Here is a 23,673-nt window from a genome sequence, read left to right on the forward strand (position 1 = left end):
ATCTTCACCTGCAAAGTGTCTTATTACAGTGTCTTACACATCATCGATGATTGGTACATGATAACTCAATGATGAAAGCACAGACTCACCCTTGTTTCACTCTAGGAAACAGGTCATCCAGGAGAGTCCGGCTAATTGTTAAAGGTAGGTGTCACAGACATCACTGATGCCAGCTCCATGTGCCCTCAACCCCCTAAGCTAACTGCATCTGGAAACAGTTCCCAGCACACTGATTATCTGCGTCTACACTCTTCTCTTCCTGATAGGATATATATTGAAGAGTTAACATCTCTGGGGATAACCTTCAACCAATAAGGGCAGGAGTTGGAGGATAAATGCCCCAGCCTCCCCAGCTTCTGGTCAACATAGTCTGGATAAGATGGTGTCAGTAGTGTTTAAGTATTACCTGGAAAGTATAGCACTTAAACATGTAAGAGGTTGTCACACAATTACTATACTACAAACAGGGCTTTAGCTTGAAAATGCCACCTAAATCATTTATTTTTAGCATCCAGCAGTGCCTGGCACCTAGCAGGTGCTCAGTGGATGATTGAAAAAGAAGAAACGTGCCGTTAATGGTGGAACTGAGCCATCTTCAGAGCTTGCTTAAAAATGGTGACTTGAGAATGATGTTCTTAACTGTTAACTCTCCTACACACGCACACACATTCCTTGACTCCCCTAGGAAACTCCTTTCTTTCTCCCTTACTGCCTATGAGATTGGGGAGTAGTACTTCATCAGTGCCCTCAATGAACCTAGGAGGTTAGGCCAGATGGTCCCCTGAGACCATTTAGTTAAACCCAATCAACCACTGACCTGGGGCCAGAACCCAAATGTCTAGGCTCCAAGGGACTAGTCCTCTTTCCACAGTAGCCACTGTGAAAATTCCAAAAAAGAAATTAATTTTGGAGGCTAACAGCCATGGTATTTTCAGACTCAATTTCAACAGTATTACCGTTTCAGAAAGCCTGCCAAAAAGATAATGGAGATGAAAAAGTGCTGTGTAAAGTGCTACCCAAAGGTTACCTGAGGTTCACTGCCAAGGTCAACAAACCCAGGCTTGGGTGTAGAGCCAGCTCTTAAAGTTGGAGGAGCTTAGGCTGGTCATTCAAAGGGCCCCTTCTGAATGGGACACCAGTGTACTTGCTGGGATCAAAAGGACATAGCCGCTCGCCTGGTACCACCCTCACACCCTCCCCCTATTTTAAGTACAATACACTTATGTTGAATAGAATACTTACACTATGTATTTGTACTAAACAATACTTACACTATGCATTTGTATTAAACTGATGATCTTCTGGACTTTTTTCCTTTCTCTTGTATTTCAGAGGCCACACATTGAGTAGCAGCCACCTGCACCGCTGGGCAATGAACTCTCTCTCCAAAGTTTCCAACCGTCTGGGTACATTAGTGTTTTTCTTCCACATTAGTTTACATTTGTCCCAGCTGCATTAGAATTTAGATTCTGCACATACTCTGGCTCTCAAAACCACATTCTTCTGCGCTCACACTACCTCTTTGTCATCTAACAACTGAATACGCATTGTTTCCCTGGCTTGGCTCATGAAAGGGGACCCTGATGCAGAGTAAACTTCCCATTCTCTGAGCTTCCTTATCCTAGCGCCCAACACTAGAAGGGCGGCAGTGTTTGGTGACCTCCTGCGTTAGGTTAACGATCTGGGTCTGGGCCCAGGCTGGATAACGAGCCCGTGAATAATGGGGAGCGGATTGTTAAAGCCTTATCATGGTGAAGCTGAGAGGCAGAGACGGCTTTTTCCTGCGTACCCTTGCCCCTTCTCCCCAAGCATCTTTTCTTAATCTGTCGAAGCTAATGGGGTTTATGTGGCAGACATTCATTCCTCACAAGCTCCAATTCAAGAGGCGGTGCACTGATTCAGTCTCGATGTTTCTACACTTAGAGGCTTGTAAAACAGTAAAGAAAGATAGCAGATAAACTGACAGAAAGCCTTCTGTTCTAGGCTTGAAAAAAGGCTCTACTTTATTTCTCCACTGTAATAGGAGTCTTGAAAAGGCCAAATTAGAGGTGCAGAAAAAGGGTGAAATAAGAACACTAAAAGCCGTAATAATACTGCAATACAACCCGGCAAACTTTATTTCCTTCCACGTATTTCCCGAGTGATATATATTCACGAGAAAGAGACAAACTTGGAGGAAGGGTTTTTACTGCTGCATGGCCAGAAAAAAACATAGTGGGCAAAACCTTCCTGAGCTTTTTTCGTTATTTACCAACCATTAATTGATTTTTCACTTGTCAAGAGCAAAACTTATTGGGGAAAAATTAGAAAACGAATGGTCTTAAGTTCTTACTGGTTTTCAAAGTATCCACATAAGGGGCTGAGAATAATTCTGGGACTCGAAAGTCCTAGACTGCTTTGTAATCTTTTCACACAACCCAAAGCCAAACATGGGCTACACTTAAAAAAAGAGTTACTAAGAATTGGTGGCTTGGTGGGCTCAAGGGGATGAGGTGATCTCAGCTCACCATTGGCTGGGAAGAGGATCTCTCGACTTTCTACCTCTTTGGATTAAATTTTTAGCTGGAGTTTAAGAGGAGCTGTGTACGTCTGTTTCCAGGTAACAGAGTTCCCTAACTACCCTCGATGCCACTGTCCATTGGTAAGGCTAAATTGTTGAGAGGGCTAGGGTGGGGGCGGAGAGAAAGCCAGGGGGCTTTTGCCTGCTTTAAAATTAGACCAATGAGGGCAAGAAAGAGGCAGGTTCGGGTGCTTGATAAACGAAAAGCAAACTTCTTTATTGTACACAGTACAGAATATAACGCAGCTTGGCAGGATGCATACGGCCCTGCGCAGGGGAAAGTATTTCAAATCAACTGGCAGGTTAAAGCCTTTCTGCACTGTAGACTTTCCACACTCTGGAAAAGAAGCAAACAAACAAACCCCAAAGAACCCCCGAAAAAAACAAAAACCATCCGGGAGGTGCATGAGTCCAATGGGAATGCAACGGTGATGCCGCTGTCCTATGCCCGGTGACAGCACAGGCCACGTAAGTTACAGCAGGGGAGGGGTAGCTCAAGCTACAGAGGATTATTGTCATATTGCTAAGACAGCATAAATCCATTCAAAAAAAAAAAAAAAAAATCCAAACCAGGGTAAGTAAAGAAAGGAAAACCAAATCTATACAGCATTTACAACAAATAAATCTCTAGCCAGCTGGGGGTAAAATATGCATCTATGTATAGACTATGTGTAGGTTAAGAAAGCTATAAATATGGTTTAGAAAGAGTCCTTTGATTAGAGTACAATGCTAATTAAGGCCCAATCTACAGGTTTACCACCTTTGTGGGCTAATTAGCTTCCAATAGAGGAGAATCTCATGTTTCTGTAGCTATAAAGTGCACCCCTTACCCCTGTGAACCTCTTCACAAATGTGCTGTTGGTCCTAAGGGGGACAGTTTGAGACTATGGAGTGCTCCATGAATAGAAAAGCCGTTCAAAGCACGTGTCTCACACTCACGGAGTCAGCACTGCCTCCTTCACATACGAGGAACACTGTAGTCATCCTTAACGTGCTTAGTGTCGCGGGGAGCACAGAATTCTACCAGCAGAGCAGGCAGCAAGGTACCACCAGTAACTCTTCCTCTACTTTGAGCTCAACTTTCACATGGCTTTAGCTTGGTTGTTTAAAACTTTTCCAATATAATACAGCAATGAGAATAATTTCTTTTTTAAAAAAGGCAGGAATCTAGAATGCTAGCACTGTTGCTTACCTGTCAGTATCACACGTAAGTCTCAAACCCTACTGAATCACACACGTAGGGTTTAAAGTCCAAGATTTAAAGAAAAAGGAAAACAAAACAAACTGATGAAATGGAAATTGTCATCAGTCATGCCCAGGGAAGAATCCCAAGGGTTTTCACCAGGTGACCAGGTTTCCAAAGGACATGACACATGTTATATACATATGCTTTCCAGAGAGGGCATGTTAGTGAACACGGGGAACTATACATAGAGAATCTAAGCTTGTGTCCAGGCTGCCCTGCACACTTCAAAAATGTACAACTCAGGTGCAAATGTTCCATCAGGTTGTCTGGTGCAGAAAGCACAAAGCAGGCAACAAGGCGGGCTTTCACATGGCCAAGGGGAAGCCTCAGCAAAGCCCCTCTCAAGCTGCAGTGTCTTCATAAGTTGGCACGGCCCTGGCTAAAGGACACAGTGCACAGTTACCAAAAGGTTTGTTTTTGTTTTTTGTTTTTCGTTTTTTTGCTTTAAATACCAAAACTACAAAAATCAGTTTATAAACTGTTTTTCCAAAACAACCACCAAAACAAAACAATCCCCCAAATCAGGGCAAAACAAAATACTGTCAAAAGTGTTAATCGCCCTTCTCCTAAAATAAAAGTCATCCACACTAAGCCACGTGATTGGGAAGAGAAAGGGGGCTTGCTCTACTTGGCGACCACATGGCCGGGTGGTTCCCAAGAGTAGCCATGGTTTATGATTTTGAGAACCACAGAGTGGGGAACAGCTGTTCTGACTGCCCCCCTTTTTCTAGGCAAGGGGTAATATTTCAGATTCAGCTAGAAGAGCTTTCCAATGTTTAAGATGTATTTTTAACCCTTAATGGTTTGAGCCTCCCCAACTTAGCCTACTTACTTTTCTATGGGTTTGTGATTTTTCAACAAATTGTGCAAATCAGAGCCCTTCTATGTAAAGGCATTTAGTAGTCCATGATCGATGCAGATTGTCACATACTATGTCCCGTTTTGCGGGTACTAACCTGAACAAGATATTGCTTTGCATATATTGTCCATGGTAAGGAGACTCCATTTTGATCTCTTCCCAGAAACCTCATCAGAATCAAGAGTTGAGGCACTGGCCTTTTGGTGGTTTTCTGCCCCTCCCTGTTCCCACTCCCCAGCCAATGTATCTGTCTTTAAGGGTGCCAATCCAGAGACGGCTTGGGTTCTCCAGATAATACTCAAAGGGCAAGCTTTAGGAACAGCCAAAAACACAAACAAAACCACTGCCCTTGTTTGCCTGAATGGGAACTGCTAGCTCTAGGGTTTGGCCACTCCGCCACTCAGAAACTTAGTAAGCAAAGCCTTCGGCATAGGGGAGGCTGCTGCAGCGGTCCATGTCCAGGAGGTAAGCGGGGCTGTCTTCAAAGTGGGTCAGCGGCAGGGTGTCCTCCTCGCTGAGGTGGCACTCGGACTCTGCCTTCAGGAACGGACGCTGGTTATCCGGGAAAGCCATGGAGAACAGGGCATCTGGGTCACAGACAAATTTGTAGACGTATCGCTCTCCAGCCACCTGCGGGAGAACACACACCTTACAGGGCCCAGTTGGAACAGGGCATGGGATCAGGGGAAGAGAACGAGGTATTCCTAAGTCACAAAGCCAGGGACCAAAGGAGCAGCCGATTACCCCAATCACTCAGACTGATTTTGAGAACTCCTGGGAACCTATTATCTGCCAAGTGTTTTACTGACACTACAGCAGTTAAAAAAGAAGATATCTGAATTTCGAATTCACACTAGATGGACTCTTAAAAGAAAATCTTCACTTTCTGTCTTCCAGTGACAGCTTTGAAAGCACGGTTATGCTGAGCCTGGAGTTTGGTGTTCCAAAAAAGGTTTAAGGACTGACAGGTGCAAGGCAGAAGCCTGACCACATTTTTAGTCACTTCCAGAGTTTACAGTCTTCACAGTATGGCCTTGTTATTTAGAAAGGTTAGAAATCTGATGAGAGCGAGCCTACGCAGAAGCCTTAAGTATGTTCCAAAGCCGAGAAGAATTGCTTTTGGCTTACCTGCAGCTTTAAATGACTCATCGCACGGCTCTGCTACACTCAGGGAACCGCTAACTACCTTTCTATGGGTTTTCTGCATGATAATATTAGAACCAGAAGGTCTTGGTTATTCAAGGACCTCATGGTATGTGGCTGATGAGCCATCTGCGTCAATGGGATCACCTTCTCTCTGCTGGTTGTTCAGCAATAGTACAAGAGGCACCTAATACCGAAAATCAAACCCAATAATCGGCTTCTGTCTGGAGACGCAGAGGGGGAAAGGAAGGCAGCCAAAATTACTGATAAGATAAACATTTTAGATTTAAAAATGCAAACTGTTGAGTTTAATCCTGCCCTTCAGTCATTCTGCTGTGATTCTAAAATCTTTTTTTAATTGAACAAGTATGGCTCTGCTTCCACATCTCTACCAATCAACCACCTCTAGTTAGTGTTGTACGCTGGTTTTACCTTAAAGCCCAACCCCAAAAATTAGTTTGTGTGGAAGAGTGAGGCAGGAGAGCACAGTGGAAATAATCCTAGATCAGAAGCTGGGAGTTGCACGGCTTCCAGTCCTGGTTTAGTCACTAATGAGTCTTAACCTCTGTGAACCTCAGTTTTCCCTTCAAAAATGGAGGGCATGGGACTACAGCTTTTCTAAGTCTCTCTACACACTGACGGGCTATCATTCACCTTTTAATGAGCTCTCATTTACTCGTGAGTCATGTAACAAATAAAATAATAACCCCTTCCTTACACTGGATGGCGCATTATTATTTCTGAAATATTTTCAAATATATTACCCTGTGGGATTAAAGCAAGAATTATTATCTACATTTTTATTAGAAATAGAGGCTTTGGGAGATTAGGTGACTTTCCTCAAACCATACGGCTAACAAATTGAAGTGTTAGGATCTGAGCCCACGAAGCCTCATTCCTGGGCCTTCCTGTACTCTTTGCCTACTTATTCTCAGAAATAAAGTTCTCTTCTACTCCCTTAGAAAACACAGAAGCTAGTCATAAGGACAGCTCATTTCCATTGGTTCAAGTTACTGTGTCCTGGGTTGCATCTCCCCATGCTGGATGTGGAGTTGGGAACAGCAAAGGAATAATGGCTCTCCCACCTGAACTTAGGATTTGGCCTGATGATATCAACTCTAAGGAGGATAGAGGACAATGGGGAGTGGCTGCTGATGGGTATGGCGTTTCTTTTTGGGGTGATAAAATGTTCTGAAATTAATTGTGGTAATGGTTGTACAGCTCTGTGAAACCACTGGACCGTATACTTTAAAAAAAGGAGAGGTAAGGTAGGGAACCACCTATCCTACAGCATTTAACTCTGTATCAAGCACTGAAGTTAAACCTCAATTCCTAACCCAAAGGAGCTTACACTCCAGTGGGGGGTAGCAACAAGAAAGGAGTTAAGACACAGTGAGATTAAGAAAATGTGGCACATATACACCGTGGAATACTATGCAGCCATAAAAAATGATGAGTTCATGTCCTTTGTAGGGACATGGATGAAATTGGAAATCATCATTCTCAGTAAACTATCGCAAGAACAAAAAACCAAACACCGCATATTCTCACTCATAGGTGGGAATTGAACAAAGAGATCACATGGACACAGGAAGGGGAACATCACACTCTGGGGACTGTTGTGGGGTGGGGGGAGGGGGGAGGGATAGCATCGGGAGATATACTTAATGCTATATGACGAGTTAGTGGGTGCAGCGCACCAGCATGGCACATGTATACATATGTAACTAACCTGCACAATGTGCACATGTACCCTAAAACTTAAAGTATAAAAAAAAAAAAAAAAAAAAAGACACAGTGAGAAGAGCAGTGGTAGGAACAAGTACTGGTGCCATCAGAAGCAGCAAAGGGGACCACCTAACCCAATCTGAAATGGAAAGGTGACAGAAAACAAGGAGGGGCTGGCCAGGTATTGAGAGCATTAGGAATGTTCTAGGTCTTAAGTAGGATGACAGTTTAATAGGTGTCTTCCATTTTATGGTATGCCTGATAATGTACATGCATGTAACATGTATACTTTGGCAAACAAATACTACATTAAATTAAAAGGTGGCTATGCTAGTGAAAGCCGTCAAGTTTGAGTGAAGAAACGAGAGTTAGGTGGTGACCAGACTAGGAACAGCCTCAGAGCCTGTATGACGCACTAGCAAGTCTGGAGTTTATCCAGAAAATCACAATGAGCTGTTGAGTATTTTTTAAGGTGGCGAGGAGAATATGGGGTCACATTACCACCCGCCTATGAGAAAGATGAATCTGGCTTCTTGTAGACAAGTTCTCAGCAGTTTTGCCCATATGCTTCTGCCACGTTCATCTTATTGGCTACTGCCAGGTAGACTGGCTCAATGTGTAAATGCTAGTATCTGGGCAACAGTACATTACGAATTTGGTAGCTAAGAAAGACTTGCCATTCCAATCTTCTACTTATCCATGGGATGTTAAGACTGTGGCCCCTCGCTACCTATCCCACGAAGAATTTTGTACTGATTCCCTCAAAATATGCTTCATCCTCTATTCCACAAAGAGCAACCTGCTACCAAGTGACTCTGCTGCCATTCTACAAACGTTGGTTTTTTAACTTGAGTTCCAGTTTCTGTAAGTCTGAAAGAAAAATCAGATGCTCTTATTCCTCTAACACTTCTGAGCATATCAAACTAACAGATTTGGAGGTCTAGGTGTTTTAATAACTAAAGACTTCAATCAAGCTGTTGAAGTAGAGACCTTCAAGTTGATTCCCTGTAGTCCTTTTTGGATACAACAGTTGGCCTAAGTTTCTGGAAATTTCTATATATAGAAGCAGTTTTGGGAAAGCGCAGAAGCCTAATTTTCTATTGTGTGTTCTGCATGCAACTTCTAGTTTCCACATAACCAACAGCATCAAATGTACTCTATATCTCATTTGATTCTTGTCTCAAGTTTGTCTTCTCAAGATTGTTTCCTACCACAGAATCACTTAGGGGGCTAAAATTTTCTCATAGAGACGATCACCAGTCTCACTACAGAAGCCCTGGACTTTTTCCTTAAAAGAGACCAGAGTGGGCTAAGGGTCTTGTATAATGGCTCACCTTCTGCATGATGCCCTTTTCATAGTAATAGCGGAGAGAGCGGCTCAGCTTGTCATAGTTCATGGCTGGCCGGTTCTTCTGGATGCCCCAGCGCCGAGCAACCTGAAGAGACAGGAAAGTGAAGAGCAATGGAAACGCATTCCCTGGGCCCCATGTTCTCTCCCAATCCCAGCAGAGCCAGTTCTGTAACCTGACTGCTTTGGTCAATGATCTGCTACTCTGACCTGGAAGGGAAGGCATTTAACTCCCTCAAGACCAAACACTCAACAAAGGCGATGATTCAGTGACAACTACTAGGAGGTGAGACCTAGAGATGGAAGAATCCTAGCACTTTAAGATTGCAGAGGACTTGGCTAACATCCCAGAGGATGCAGGCCCTCTACTGTTTCTCCACGTATGAATTATTGACCAATACCCATAGACCATTAACATGTTGCCATTAAGTGCTATGGTTTCTGTAGCAGTCAATAAGGAATAATTAGAATGGTCATTCCTGAAACATTAGAAACACACTAGTGAGTTGCTAATGGGCCAGCAGAGCAAAAGTTCAATTCTAATAAGATTGGAGGGGGGCTGGGAGATGTTTACTTATTGCAGCTCATGGACTAAGGGGGAATCAGATCATTTCAGCCTGCTGCCATCCAATCCCATGCTCCCAGCAGACTTGCAGAATGGACATGAAAGCATGTAGCACCATTAGCCACTTAATGAAAAATTAACAGGGCTTTCCAAACAGTTCTGAAATGCATTATATCCAACCCAGTCCACCTGAGGCACACTGATAGGGCAATATAATTGGAGCTCTGGGCAAAGCAGCCTTCTAGCAGGAAAACTTCCTAGTAGAGTTTACCCAATTATCACGGCAGCCAAGCAATTTCTGTTCTCAAGTATATCAGCTTCCAAAATCCTACTTATGAGAATGACTGTCAAGGTAGTAGAATAACCCTGGAAATGTGAGTTTTACTCAGAGGTTTTCAAATGTATGCAAACCAGGGATCAGGGGTCACGTTTTGAGCATTTTAGGTCAGTTTTGGAAACTTAAAAAAAAAAACTATATTCCTTCGATTATTTTATTTTTATTTTCTGAGATGGAGTCTCACTCTGTTGCCCAGGCTGGAGTGCAGTGGCACGATCATGGCTCACTGCAACCTCTGCCTCCCAGGCTCAAGCGATTCTCCTGCCTCAGTCTCCTGAGCAGCTGGGATTACAGGTGTCCATTGTCATGCCCAGCTAATTTTTGTATTTTTAGTAGAGACAGGGTTTCACCATGTTGGCCAGGCTGGTCACAAACTCCTGACCTCAAGTGACCCACCTGCCTCAGCCTCCCGAAGTGCTGGGATTATAGGCATGAGCCACTGCACCCGGCCCCTTCGATATTTTAAAAGCCAAATGTTAAACATGGAGTGGAGTAGGAATCAGAGAGAAAACAGCATTTCACATAAACCTTTTCCTTAAAAGATCTAGGCAGAATGAAAGCAACATCTTCTAAATTCAGTATTCTAAAATGACCTTTCATAAAAACCAAAAATGATCTGATAAGAATGCATCTCTCTTAATTACAATAATAGCAATGATTCTGCTCTGCCTTGCAAGAAACCCTGTGAAAGTCCAATTTCCGTTCAGTTGCTTCATGTCCCCACAGCAGACACGATGTCCTGGGTCTCCTCTTTTCTCCATATGGTACCCACTCAACTCTACCTTTGAAACAGCCCAAAAGGCAAAATTAACCAAAAATTACATCCTGGTTAGAGAAGATAAACATTTAAAACCAATAGAAATAATGGTAAGAAGAGACATCTGCTAACCTAATAATATACATCATTGTACCCTGTTCAAAGCAATGATGCCTTATAAAACTAATCTTTAATTGCTGTCTGCCACAAGTGACACAGGGAAATTTCAGAGAAGCCCAGCCTCATCATTTTACTATGTTAAGGGGTGGAAAACAATCCTTGAATATTCTTCAACTTCAGCGGCCACCTCTCAGCTGTCACTTGCACATGCAATTGCTTACTGGAGAAAGGTTTGGTATACGCACAGATTTCAAAGCAGCTCTGGTAGCCATAGTTACTGACTCATCCTCCCGGGCCAGAGCCCTGTGATTCTGTAGCCCTCACCACGGCTGTTCCTTCTACAGTAATGCATGAGGCGGCTCAGCTCCAGAGCAGCTGGGAATTAGGGCTGCCCCTCTTCTGGGACTGGGGAGGCAGGCAATAGCTTGTCATCAGATCTTTCTTCTCTCTCATTAGTTACTTTGGTAGCACGTATCTTGAGGACTGAGGCTGAAGGAGTTAACGGATCTAATCTACCTATTCCTTCTCCCCTTTAAAGAGAGAGCAGCCACAGCCCAGGGAGTGGCTCTTTCTAGCAGCCCATCCCTTCAAACCTCCCAGCAGCAGTTATCTGCCACATGTTCAACAAACAACCCTACCCCCCAAAATATTCATTAATGCAGATTCACAGTTAAAATGGCTCCAGATTAAAGCCGAGTCAGTCATAATTGAGAGGGTGCTAAGCTGGATGACTATCAAAAGACATTTGATTAGGGGGCCTGCCAAAACGCAGCTCTAAAACCACAATTTCCATGCACAGTGTAATGGATATTATGGATCATTACCCAGAGTGCACTACTCAGCCACACAGCTGCCTACAATTACGTCCCAACAGCTTCCTCCTCCGCTTCACCCTTCAAGCTCCCCCATGACGACTTCTTACAGCTTTTTCCAGAAGCCGGTATCTTCCTGACATTAACAAGAACAGGGCCCTCACAGGTATACAAGGAGGGGCGGGGGGAGCTCAGCAAATGTCACCTGTCCTGAGGCTAACGTGCACATGTGGCACCCAACTGATCCTGGGTGAAGAGAAAGGAACATTTGGAGCTTAGGGAAAGCTTGGGGACTTCAAGGTGGGGTGGAAAGCACCATTTCCTGAAGAAACAAAGCTGCCCGGTCAACCGAGGGAGGCTCAAGGACACCACAGGCTTCTCACATGACTTGGCTGCCTGGCATTTATGAGCATTCTGTATTAATATTAGTTTCTTTATTAAGTAAGAAAGCAGGGGCCCTTTGCCATCTGTTCATCATTCTCTATGCCACTGGTAGGAGTGCAGAAGATTCAATAACAGCTTTACGAAGGATCATAACCAGGTTTACCTGCAGCTGGACGGCCTGTGCTTAGGCCCGAGGCAGTAGCAATAAAATAATAAAAGCTCCTGTTTGTGAAACAAGATAAATCAATAAGGGCTGCCCACATGACAGAACTACTTTCAGAAAGCCTCAGTGAACCTAGGTGACATGCTTTTCTCAAACTTCACATAAACCAGGCCACGTTATTCAGAAAGCAGTGAGGAGAGGCATGGGTCCGGTGGGGTGGATGGCTCTGTAGGGATGCTAGAAGCCTAAAACATGGCTCTATTTCTACACAGCCAGAAAAAAACACGTAGGCACTAAACTAACACAGTGGCACTCAACTCCAGCTCTGAAGGTAGACTGAACCGAATAGAAGCTGTTTAATTAGTCCATCTAGAGATGCTGACACATTTCCATTCTCGTGAGTGAATATAAAACAGGGAACACATATGCATATCTTGTTTTCTAATTGCCTTGAATGAAGTCTGCCTTCTCCTATCAATCAGGATTCTTCATAAATTTCTAATCCATACATTCTCCTCCTTTTCCCATTTGAATCTTTAGACCACTTTCTTGTTCCAAACCAAGTCCCCGGTTGCTACCTCCTCCTGTTAACCCCATGCCAGCGTATTTCTTTGGTGTGCTAAAGCGAGTCCTAGAGTTAACTGAACACTGAAAACAGCAATTCTCGTTCAAATGCTTTCTAAGAGTGTCTAAGAGTGTTGTTCCCAATTTAATTATACCCAACCCAAAGATGCCTTTTGATCTGCTGGTTTAATTTATATGCCTAAGAACATGCTACTAAAAGAAGCATATGTCAGTTTTTTTGGGCAGTTATTTCTGTTCCATTTATAATCTCTCTAGATTCTAAATCAAACAGAAATTAAAAATCAACCCCTTTAGAATATGCTATACTGAGAGCCTGATTTAATTTACTTTGTTATGTGATATTCAGGAAAAGGATTCTAGGGTGTGTCTTCTCCACTGAAGAAACGGTACTGGTTCTGTCAACAGTGTATTTCTGTTCTGGGCACAAAAACAGTAACAGTGTTTTTTTCCTATTAAAATAACTGAGGTTTGTATCATCTCTCAACTACTCTATTGTGATGTCACATAACACACTTTCATTTTATTTTTTTGGACACAGGGTCTCGCTCTGTCACCCAGGCTCAATCGATCCTCCCTGCCTCAGTCTCCCAAGTATTTGGGACTATAGACACACACCACCATGCCTAGCTAATTTTTTATTATTTTTATTTTCTTTTATTTTTTGTAGAGATAAGGTTTTGCCATGTTACCCAGGCTGGTCTCAAAATCCTGGGGTCAAGCAATACACCTGCTTCAGCCTCCCAAAATGTTGGGATTACAGGTGTGAGCCACTGCACCCGGCCGTAACACACCTTTAAAAAAAAAAGTCTAAGCTCATTAAAATTGGGCCACCTCTGATAATTTTATTTCTCCAGGCTACAGCCATTTGAAATACACAGTGGGTAGTTGTATCCTGTAATATATTGTCAAAATGTCATACAGTATGTTCATGTAGACTCAGAGATAGACTATGGCCTACAGGGGCTAAGACCAAAACAAGTCTGTATCATTGAAACAGCACCTGAAAAAGACTTTCCAAGAGGGAGAGCATATCCTACTTGAATATAAGTCTTCATGATCTTGCCCCCTAAATTTTGCAGAAGTGTTACAAATACTTTTCATGTATTCTACAGTGGAGAACTCTGCCTGTCCATGTATTAGAAACCGTCCCATTAATAGGAGGGATACAGCCAAGCCCACTGGCCAGGCCAGAATATGAATGAGAAGGAAGAGCAGACTTGACACAAAAAGCCTCAATGGAAATCTAAACAAAAAACATCAACAACAACAACAAATCAAAACCCGTCTGAGTCCAGCATCCAGTGCATACCTCTTCCGGTTCTATCAGCTTGAACTCCATGCCTCGACCTGTCCAGGCAATGAAGTGGGCATTGGCTGGGTCATCAAGAAGGGTGACCAGGAACTGCCACAGCTGAAGGGAACCTCGCCTCTGGTAAGGGGGCCCCTCTCGATACAGGGTAGGCTCCTGTTTGACTTTGCCTGTTTGGGACAAGGACACATCACACAATAGCTTAGTCCTAAGTTTCTCAGGTGGTTGGGACAAAAAGGAGTTGTTCATGCTGATTTAATCACTGGACTTGGGAAGAGAGTCATGGCTGAGGTGTTCTGACACCTCCAAACCTCTACCTGGCAACAAACCTTGGATGGGGCTACTTACCTTCCAGTCTCTCAGGCACAACACAAGTGTCGTCAAAGTATAATCGGGGATCTTTTTCATATGAAAAACCTGAAAGAGAATTTAAAAAGAAAGACTACATTGCTTAACAAATTCTGTGTTGTACTAAAACTATGGATTTAAGGACTAGAGTGCAATCCTATCATTTCAGATCCTAAGTCCTACTGCTGTATCTATGGCAGACTGAATTTTCAGGGACTTCAAGAGGGCTTAGGCATTCCAATTCTGATGTAATCACCTGCGCCTCAGTCAGAGCAGCATCAATTCCTGCTTTTACAGCTAAGACTGCAGGGAAGTGCTGAGTCACCAGTACGTTCCTTTGCATTTTGCTTCTGAGGTCTGCATGGATCAATGTTGCTCTGACTAAGCCTTTACAGCTGGAAACACAACTCTATTTCAGTTGGCCTAGCTGGATGGATTTGGTTGATCTGTACACAGACCTGCCATTTTCCTTTTAGCTAAAATTAATTTCAACCTTTCCTATTAACTCATCCAAGCTACTCACATACCTCGTTCAATTACGAAAGAGCCTGAAGGGTAAAGAATGTTGCCAAAATGGATAAAGACTTGGGCCTGTAGAGGATTTCGAAAGCAGTATTGGAGGTATTATTACCAAACAGTGGAGAGGATCTGAAAAGACTTTCTAGCAATGAAACAAATTCACTGTATAGATGACAAAACAGAGGTCAAGGAGGAACTGGCCCAACAACACATGCAAAGGAAATAAAAGAAGGCAAGGCAAAAAGTTAAAGGGCTCAAGAAGGAAGGATGGCCTGACAGTCTTCATCCACAAACCCCTAATATACATTCAGTGCTAACCACCATGTCGCTAGGCACCTTGTCAAGATTGGTGGTTCAAATCAAAGCCAGGTAACAGATAACTTGGATGGGGTCACATCCCTCCTTGTAGTTCAGCCTGTCTCAAGGTGTAACGTCTCCAGTGCATATTCCTTTACCAGCACACGTCTTAGGAGAATGCCCCAGGGCTCCTGTCTGATAAGCAGTGCTTCCCTGTGCTCCGTTTTCCTGTTAGTTCACCTGGCTCATACTACAGGTCTGTGTGTGTTGGATAATGCAGCGGGGGCAGGCAGGTGAAAAGGCTCTGCAATGAAGGACTTCCATTAGAGTCTGAGAAGGATTCACTGCGACTTAAAAAATCCACGAGGCTGGGCATGGTGGCGAGCAATTATAATTCCATGAGCAATTATAAGGGTGACTGCACCTGTAAAGCTTTAAGGGTTCTGAATGAGGATAGCCATAATAACAAGTGCTATGTGGCTTACGGAGGAGTAGGAAGTAAGTGATTTTAGATTGGTTTGTTGAAGACAAATAGCCTGTAATCTCAGCGCTTTGGGAGGCCAAGATGGGTGGATCATCTGAGGTCAGGAGTTCGAGACCAGCCTGGCCAACATGGTGAAACCGTCTCTACTAAAAATGCAAAAAATTAGCCGGGCATAGTGGTGGGCGCCTGTAATCCCAGCTACCTGGGAGGCTGAGGCAGGAGAATTGCTTGAATCCAGGAGGCGGAGGTTACAGTGGGTGGAGATCATGCTATTGTACTCCTGCCTGGGCAACAGAGAGAGGCTCTGTCTCAAAAAAAAAAATAAATAAATAAAAATAAAAAATAAAAAAAAAGAAAGGAAAAATCCGTGAGTAAAGGTGCCAAGGTATAATTTCACCATTCTTTGTTTCTTCAGTCAACCCAGATCAAGTAGCTTCTTGGCAGGACCAGCACCATTTTTAAGAGGCCTGGGACTGAAGAAACTCTGCACAACTGAGACTGCTTTGAGGTTTATATTATTCATTTTTGTTTTCTCAGCCCTAAGCATTAGTTCTCTGTTGCTTAACGACATCAAAGTCTATTTTATTGTCATTTATATATTATTTAATCCACTAAGTATTTATGCCAGGCGTTGTGCTAGAAGGGAGTAGGTAGCCAGGCGAATGTAGACTTGGTCCTTGTTCTCATGGAGCCTGCATCTCAACTGGGGGCGACAGACAATAAAGGAGAAAAAGAAATGAGAGGTGGCATAGTACTGATGGACTCCAGTCAGCTGTGTGATCTTGAATAAATTAATCTCTGTGCTCCAGTGTCCTCATTGCAGCAGATAATAATTCCTACCTTATGGTGTTGTCATAAGAGTTTAATTTAGTATCATTCAACTGATCTATTTCTCTATCTTTATACCAGAGTGCCAAGAGTAGCTCCTGGTACATAAGTGTGTAATAAATGGTAGTTAAAAAAATAAACCTAGTCATTGTACATTGTGGTAAGTGCTATTAAGAAATTAACTGAATAATGTCAGAGCTTGATCTTATATCCTCCACCAAAGATTCTAAATTCCTTGAGGATAAGGATCGTATCTTGGTATCTTAGTGTCCTCATGGCACCTTACACGTAAGTACTAAATAAATATTTGAATAAATGGGAAGTTTTATAGTCTTCATTAAAAAATATTTAAGAATATAATGCTAACTTTTAAGTCAGGGATTCAATGACTCCTGATAAATTTATTTTCCAATTTGGCACTAAACTGACTTTTCTGACCAACTGGTATACTCTGTATTACCAACAAGACTTTCATAATCCACCATGCTTCAAACATTTTGCCTTGCCTGCCAGGAAGCTACATATTTCCCGATCTTCCATATGTATTTTGATATTCCGGTGATGTTTTAATGGTCTTATTATAAAGTCATTACAAGCGAACTACTTCAAGTTTACATATCTGTCAAACTTGCCATGTTATTTTCAGAGTTCTTCTCCTCTAAGGTAAGAAAAATACATTCACAGTACGTAGAAAAAAACACAACCACCTACATCTAGAAGAAATTCTCAGTTTGGTTTTCAAAACTAATCAGATGAAGGTCTGCCTATAAGAAGTATCACTGTGGTGTATCTTGTGGTTTCTAGTCATCGCCACATGTGGTCCTCTACACCATCTGGAAGATACTATTGGTTTAAGTGAAATTTAAGTCAGTTGAATTTGAGCCAGCAGTTATATCAGTTGTGGCCACAATCATCTAATCACTCAAATGAAGGTGGCAGGAAGGAAGACCTGTTTGAGGGGCAAACTAGAAACGAAAGACTCAAAACATTATGCAAGGACTCCAGGTGAACACTTAAGGCAGGATGGCTATCTTAGCAATCACAGATGCCAATCAGAAACACTTGTTTCCTTAACTGTTTCACAGGCATCTGTGGTCAAGCCTGTATAAGGATAGGAAAAGCATGTCAGGGTAATTTAGAACAATTAAAAATGCTGGATTCTTTGAAACTAACTTCTTTGATGTGTGTGAAGTCAGGGAAAGGAATGGGAAAGGGTGGAGGGAAAACACACACAAATGCACCAGATAGTCTGTGTGTAGTAAGCAACCCAATGCCTTGCTAAAAATATTTCCCTTAAGAGCATGCTCTTTCCTAAATGTTGTAATTATGCAAAATGTTTTCCTCCCTCTCTTCCCCCACTCCCTCCTAGTTTGCCTGCTGCAGACATCAACTGCTTCTGTAGAAACATTCAGGAACCTCAAAGAGCCCCATGCAGCTGTGCCCATCACAGCCAGTGTCCGGGAGACAGCCCTTCCTTTCCAGGGCTGGACACTTACTCAGAACATCACAGGGTACCCAGTGAAACAACACTCGGTCTCCCATCTAACCAAGTGAGTGCGAAGCAGCTACCCATAAACACCGCTCTTATGAACTAATCACTTATAAAAGCCACCCAATGCTTCATGAGTATCAGCTCTTTTGACTTTCATTTAAAATGACAGAGACCAGTGGTTCTCAACCTTGGATGCACACTGGAATCACCTGGGGAGCTTTAGAAACTACTAAAGCCCGGGTCCCACTCCAGAATTTCTGATTTAATTGCTCTGGAGGAAACCTGGAAATCTACATTTTTAGAAGCTCCTCAGGTAGTTCCAATGTTTGACCAAACTTGAGAACCGTTACTACTCAGTAGATTTCAAACTCGAAGGTGCATCAGAATCTCCTGCAGGACTTGTTAAAACACAGACTGCTGGGCCCCACCGCTGGGGGTTCTGATTCAGTAGGCCTGGGATGGGTCCTGAGAATGTGCATCTCTAAAAAGTCCCAGGTGAAGCTGTTGCCACAGATTTTGGGAATCACACTGCTTTAAATCTTTAGGGAGAAATCCATTTGAGAAAAAGAAGACATACATCTGGGGAAGGTGTTCTAAAAAAACTTCCCTGTTTCAATGTTTCGAAGGGAACTCCTCAATCCACCATCCCAAGTTAGCCTTTGCCCAGAAGGGTAACTTTACGCTCTGAGCCCACCTCTCCAGGCCTTTCATATCCCTCAAGCATGATCTCAGTCCCTACAAGGGCTCCTTTCCATCAAATGAGCCCATTGATTTGCTACTGTCATTCATTTATGCAGGAGCTTAAAAGCCCGATTATCCTCCCCCAACAAAAGGATCCCTTCTTCCTTTTGATTCACATCTAATTACTTCTTTAGATAAATCGTAAAATTAAAAAATCTGTGACAATGTACTAAAAACAACAACAAAACAGACCCTCACAAAAACCGGCAGCAGATGCCTTAAAAAATGTCATACCCTCCTTTACCCAGAAATTTCAGAAACTTAGCTTCAAGAATCAAGAGAACAAGAAAACACTTAGCTAGATGAATGTTCATGGAATTTGAGAATAACCTGGAAGTACCCACTTTTCAGCAACAGGTGATTAGCTAAAAGCATCCCCATGCAATGAGTACTGTGCAGCCATTAATGAGGAAATCACAGTGTAATGTTGGGTGCTATAGAGATGACATTGGCTGTGAAATATGGAAGGAGATGAAGAGTATGGGCTCTGGAGCCACAGGGCTTGGCTTAGAGTTCTGGCTCTACTCTTACAGCCATGTGCCCTTGGGCACATCTTTTCTCCTTTCTGAGTCTCGGTTTCATTACCCTATGGGGCAAATAGAAACATCTATCCCTTGGGAGGCCGAGGCGGGCAGATCACGAGGTCAAGAGACTGAGACCAACCTGGCCAACATGGTGAAACCCCGTCTCTACTAAAAATACAAAAAATTAGCTGGGCGTGGTGGCGCGCGCCTGTAATTCCAGCTACTTGGGAGGCTGAGGCAGGAGAATCACTTGAACCTGGGAGGCAGAGGTTACAATGAGCTGAGATCACGCCACTGCACTCCAGCCTGGCGACAGAGCAAGACTCCATCTCAAAAAGACAAAACCAAACCAAACCCAGAAATATCTATCCTATAGGGCTGCTATGAGAATTAAACAACTGAATTTATGCATCTAAAGAACACATAACAGTGTCTGAAACATAGTAAATGTTCAATTTGAGTTAATGACTATTGTTTAAAAAAAGACTATAAAACAATGTGTCCTATACGATCTGTATAATCCTATATTTACATATGCACAGCAAAGATTGAAAGACTATGTAGCAAGTTAATGGTTATCTCTGGGCAGTGAGATTTAATTTTCATCTTTTTGTCTGTTTGTATTTTCTGAATTTTATGTAATCAGTATTTATTGCTTGTGCTAAAAATAAGCTACAAAAGTTTATATTTGAAAGAAAACTAGGCTGGGCGCGGTAGTTCACGCCTGTAATCCCAGCACTTTGGGAGGCCGAGGCAGGTGGATCACGAGGTCAGGAGATCGAGACCATCCTGGCTAACACAGTGAAACCCGTCTCTACTAAAAATACAAAAAATTAGCCGGGCATGGTGGCGGGCGCCTGTAGTCCCAGCTACTTGGGAGGCTGAGGCAGGAGAATGGCGTGAACCCAGGAGGCAGAGCTTGCAGTGAGCCGAGATCATGCCACTGCACTCCAGCCTGGGCAACAGAGCGAGACTCCGTCTCAACAACAACAACAACAACAAAAAAAAATGAAAAAAAGCAAGCTCCTCCAAGAAACTGACATTCTAGCTCCATTCTGACCACTTCCTTGAAGCCATATGCTATGGAGCACTTATGCATCTTATTTGTTCCCAATTACTTTCACCCTAATTAGTAGGTCAGCACTAATGAAGGCAAAGTCACAGGCTCAACCTTGCCTACTGCTCCTGCTCCTAATTAGAGTGAGATCATCTCAGAGACTTACTGAATTAAGTTGGTCCCAAAGGGATAGGGCACAAGAACTTGAGCAGACAGCATACACCCTTGATATAAAACGATCATCTTCACATAAAAATAAATGTTAGGATATGTGATAATCCAGGCTTGTGGGTAAACTGCTTTATATCTGTTCTCATGTTTCTCCTTTGAGGTATTTTTTAAAAATCCAATGAGAAAACATTTGTGTCCTTCAATTATGCATTTTGTACATAACATACCTCTCCACTCCCATCCCCAGTACTCCCTACCCCCTGCTAGCTCACTTCCCCACCAGCCCCCTCAAGGTTGGTGAAGAATACCTTCAATTTCCCTCCCATGTTAAAAATGGCAACCATTTATCATATAATAATAATTACAATGAAGAGTTACCCACCCAAGCACTCAAACTAAGTAAAAAACGTAGAGACACATTTTAAAAACTCTAAGACATCCTTGGACCCTCACTGACATAACTGTAAAACATATAAAAACCACCCTCACTGACATAACTGTAAAACATATAAAAACCACCCTCACTGACATAACTCCTAAATTCCAGTTTCAGCTGATAGTGTTATATAAACATAACCTCCATTTCTGGAAATGTGGAAATAAGGTGGGTTTGTTTTTTCTCCAAATTGTCCTATACTGTTAAAAAGTTGGGGTCATTGCTAATGAAAATGGCAGCCCTCACAGGGCTTAGGGGCATGCCTGAAACCCTGCGTGCAAAATAATTGAAGATTACAATCAATCAGCTCTCATATTCATGAGCTAAGCAAGGTTTAAACTATGATCTCAAATCTTAGCCTGGAAACTGAGCAATTTTAAGCTTGGGTATTAGTCAAGCAAAGAAAGAGGAAGGAAGGAAGGTAGGAGAAAGAAAGGCAGAGAGAAAGAAAGGAAGAAAGGAGAGGAGGAGAGAAGAGGAAAGAAAAGCAGGCTCCTTACCTTCATGGCTGCTGGAGAAATAACCCCCTCTCATGTAGGATGACTGGCAGTTAGGCACTTCTGAAAGGAAAGCAAAGGTGGACACAATCCTGTCAATAGTTTCTGCAGCAGAAACAGCACATCGGTCAACTGCAGCTCTGTGGTAAAGCCCCTAAACTTCCTGCTCTGGGGTCATGTCTTTCTGGCTTTGTCCTGGGAAAGAGGTGCCACACCAATAAGCAAGATGGCAAACACCATAACCCACCATCTGAAAGGCAGGCTCTCCTAATCAAGAGTCACGGGAGGAAAAAAAAGATGTTTTACTCTCATTGTTCACTTATTTTAGAAATGTGTTAACACTAAATCTGGTGAAAGAGCCAATGGCAGGGGAAAAAATATTGGCTTTCAAAAGGCCAAGCCTGGCCTCTTGCCCATGCTGACTCCTGGGTGTTAGGGTGGGAACGGGAAGAGGCCTGCTTTAGATCTTTTCTAATTTGCTCCCCGTTACTGCTGGTGGTCACATCCAATTTTGCTCCAACAGGTGGGAGTATTTTTAGGCCAAAGGGATTAGGGGACCTGAAGTTAGGAAGCCAGGACCAGCACTGGAAGGGGTAGAGCATTGCAGTTTGGTCCATTTTTGCCATGCTGGGGCTGTCATACTGAAACCAAACCACACTCAAGTGATCTCTTCTTCAGCCATCATGTTATCAGTGTCCATCGAGAGGAAAGACAGTAATTTGAGTTGTGTCCATGTGGGATGAGCCATCACCCTGGCAATACAACTCAGATCAAAGAATTACAGATATGGTAACCTCTGTTGAGTGTCTTGCTTTAAGGGAGTGGAGTGGGGTGCAAAACCCATCAGGACAGATCAAAATGTCAGTCTTAAAGGAAAAAATGTTGCTGTTCATGCTACTCCTGAGAAAAATACATCAAAGCTTTCCAGAGGAATGCTGATGGAAATGTTTACACACGATCACTACCTCACACTTGGTAATTTTTCTGTCATAAAGCAACAGGTCTCTCCCTTCTGCCTATTTCCTCAGCATTTCCCATAACCAACTGGTGCCTGAATAGATCAATCTATGTATTATCTCAGAGAAGGTTGAGCAAATTCCATCCAAAACTGAACCCCAACACTCTCCAGGCTTGGACTCAGAGATGTACTTCATACCACTTCTGAATGCCTACCGCACTTCCTACCACTTACACAGCTTTTCTGTTTTGTTTTGTATTCCATTGTGCATAAACATGTCAGCTCTACTAGCTCCTAAGTTATTTGAGGGCAATTCTTATAAAAATTATAAAAAATTCTTATAAAAATTCCTGTCCCCAAGGCCCTGCATGTATAAGACACTGAATAACGAGACAGAAGAATGCAAGAATGAAGCAAAGAATAGCACAATTTGATGCTGACCTGAATCGACGCAGTAATCCCGAGGCTCCTGCTTGATTCCCATTGGTGACTGGAACCCGTGTGCTGGGGGCCCTGGCATGCCCGGGACCCCATGTTCATAGAGTGGGTCATGGTATTCTTGTTTGAATCCCTGAGGGGGCGGGGGAGCTGCAGGGACAATAGGTTCTGACATTTGCCGATGGTAACTGGGGCGACTATCTCCAGGAACTCCTGGCTGAGGAGGGAAGGGGTGGCAGGGTTCAGACAGTTGTCTCTGAAATCTGTAAGAAGAAAGAGGTTTTCATGTTGAACAAAGACTTGATGAATACCTACTATGATCGAGCACTGGGGACTAGAAGTTCCAATTAATGAAATTATTTGCAAAGTACTTAATAATGCTTATTTCTGGGCATTTTACCCTCTTCCCAAAATTACATTGTGTATTTCGAAGCTCTTGAGTCAGGAAGTGGCAAAAAAAAAAAAAAAAAAAAATCAAAGCAATGATGTGGTAGCCTCTTATCTTCCATGTATGTATATTTTATGCACAGTCTATCTGTATAGATGGGCCAGATTATGTATCTGAATATATGAGACCAATTATCTGCAAATAGCACTAACATATACATAAATGTTTGTTCACTAGTTCATCCATTCTCTCACCTATAGATAGAAGGAATTTTTAAAGACTGAATACAAATTAACCAGTTAGAAAATGTAGTTAAAAAGAAAAAAGAGAATCCCATTCATAGTAGCAATAAAAAACATAACATTCCTAGGAATAATCAGGAAACCTATAGGCCATATAAGAATAAAATCTCAAAATTGTTTTCTGAGGAAAAGAAAGAAAAAAGATTTAAGAGAATATATGTAGGACTTTGAAGCTATTGATTCACTGAAAATTAATCTATAAAAGCAAATGCCTTCCCAACTAACTTGACAAAATGATTCTAAACTTTATTTTGAAAAGGCCTAAGGACCCACTAGC

The 23,673-nt window shown here is 42.7% G+C and overlaps 1 protein-coding gene across 2 annotated transcripts in view; it reads right to left on the reverse strand.

The window, feature by feature from the left end:
* Positions 1-2,756: 2,756 nt before the first annotated feature.
* Positions 2,757-23,673, reverse strand: part of ETV5 (ETS variant transcription factor 5) — a 63,376-nt gene continuing 42,459 nt past the window's right edge. For both annotated transcript variants that reach the window (XM_001152492.7, XM_063807410.1), the window contains exons 8-13: positions 22,710-22,969; positions 21,314-21,373; positions 14,265-14,333; positions 13,917-14,086; positions 8,871-8,972; positions 2,757-5,295 (exon numbers count right to left, since the gene is read on the reverse strand). In XM_001152492.7, the coding sequence (XP_001152492.1) occupies positions 5,074-5,295; positions 8,871-8,972; positions 13,917-14,086; positions 14,265-14,333; positions 21,314-21,373; positions 22,710-22,969 (883 nt within the window). In that variant the 3' untranslated portion in view covers positions 2,757-5,073. The remainder of the gene's footprint in view (positions 5,296-8,870; positions 8,973-13,916; positions 14,087-14,264; positions 14,334-21,313; positions 21,374-22,709; positions 22,970-23,673) is intronic.

Source organism: Pan troglodytes, chromosome 2, assembly GCF_028858775.2.
Source record: "Pan troglodytes isolate AG18354 chromosome 2, NHGRI_mPanTro3-v2.0_pri, whole genome shotgun sequence".
Classification (NCBI taxonomy): domain Eukaryota; kingdom Metazoa; phylum Chordata; class Mammalia; order Primates; family Hominidae; genus Pan; species Pan troglodytes.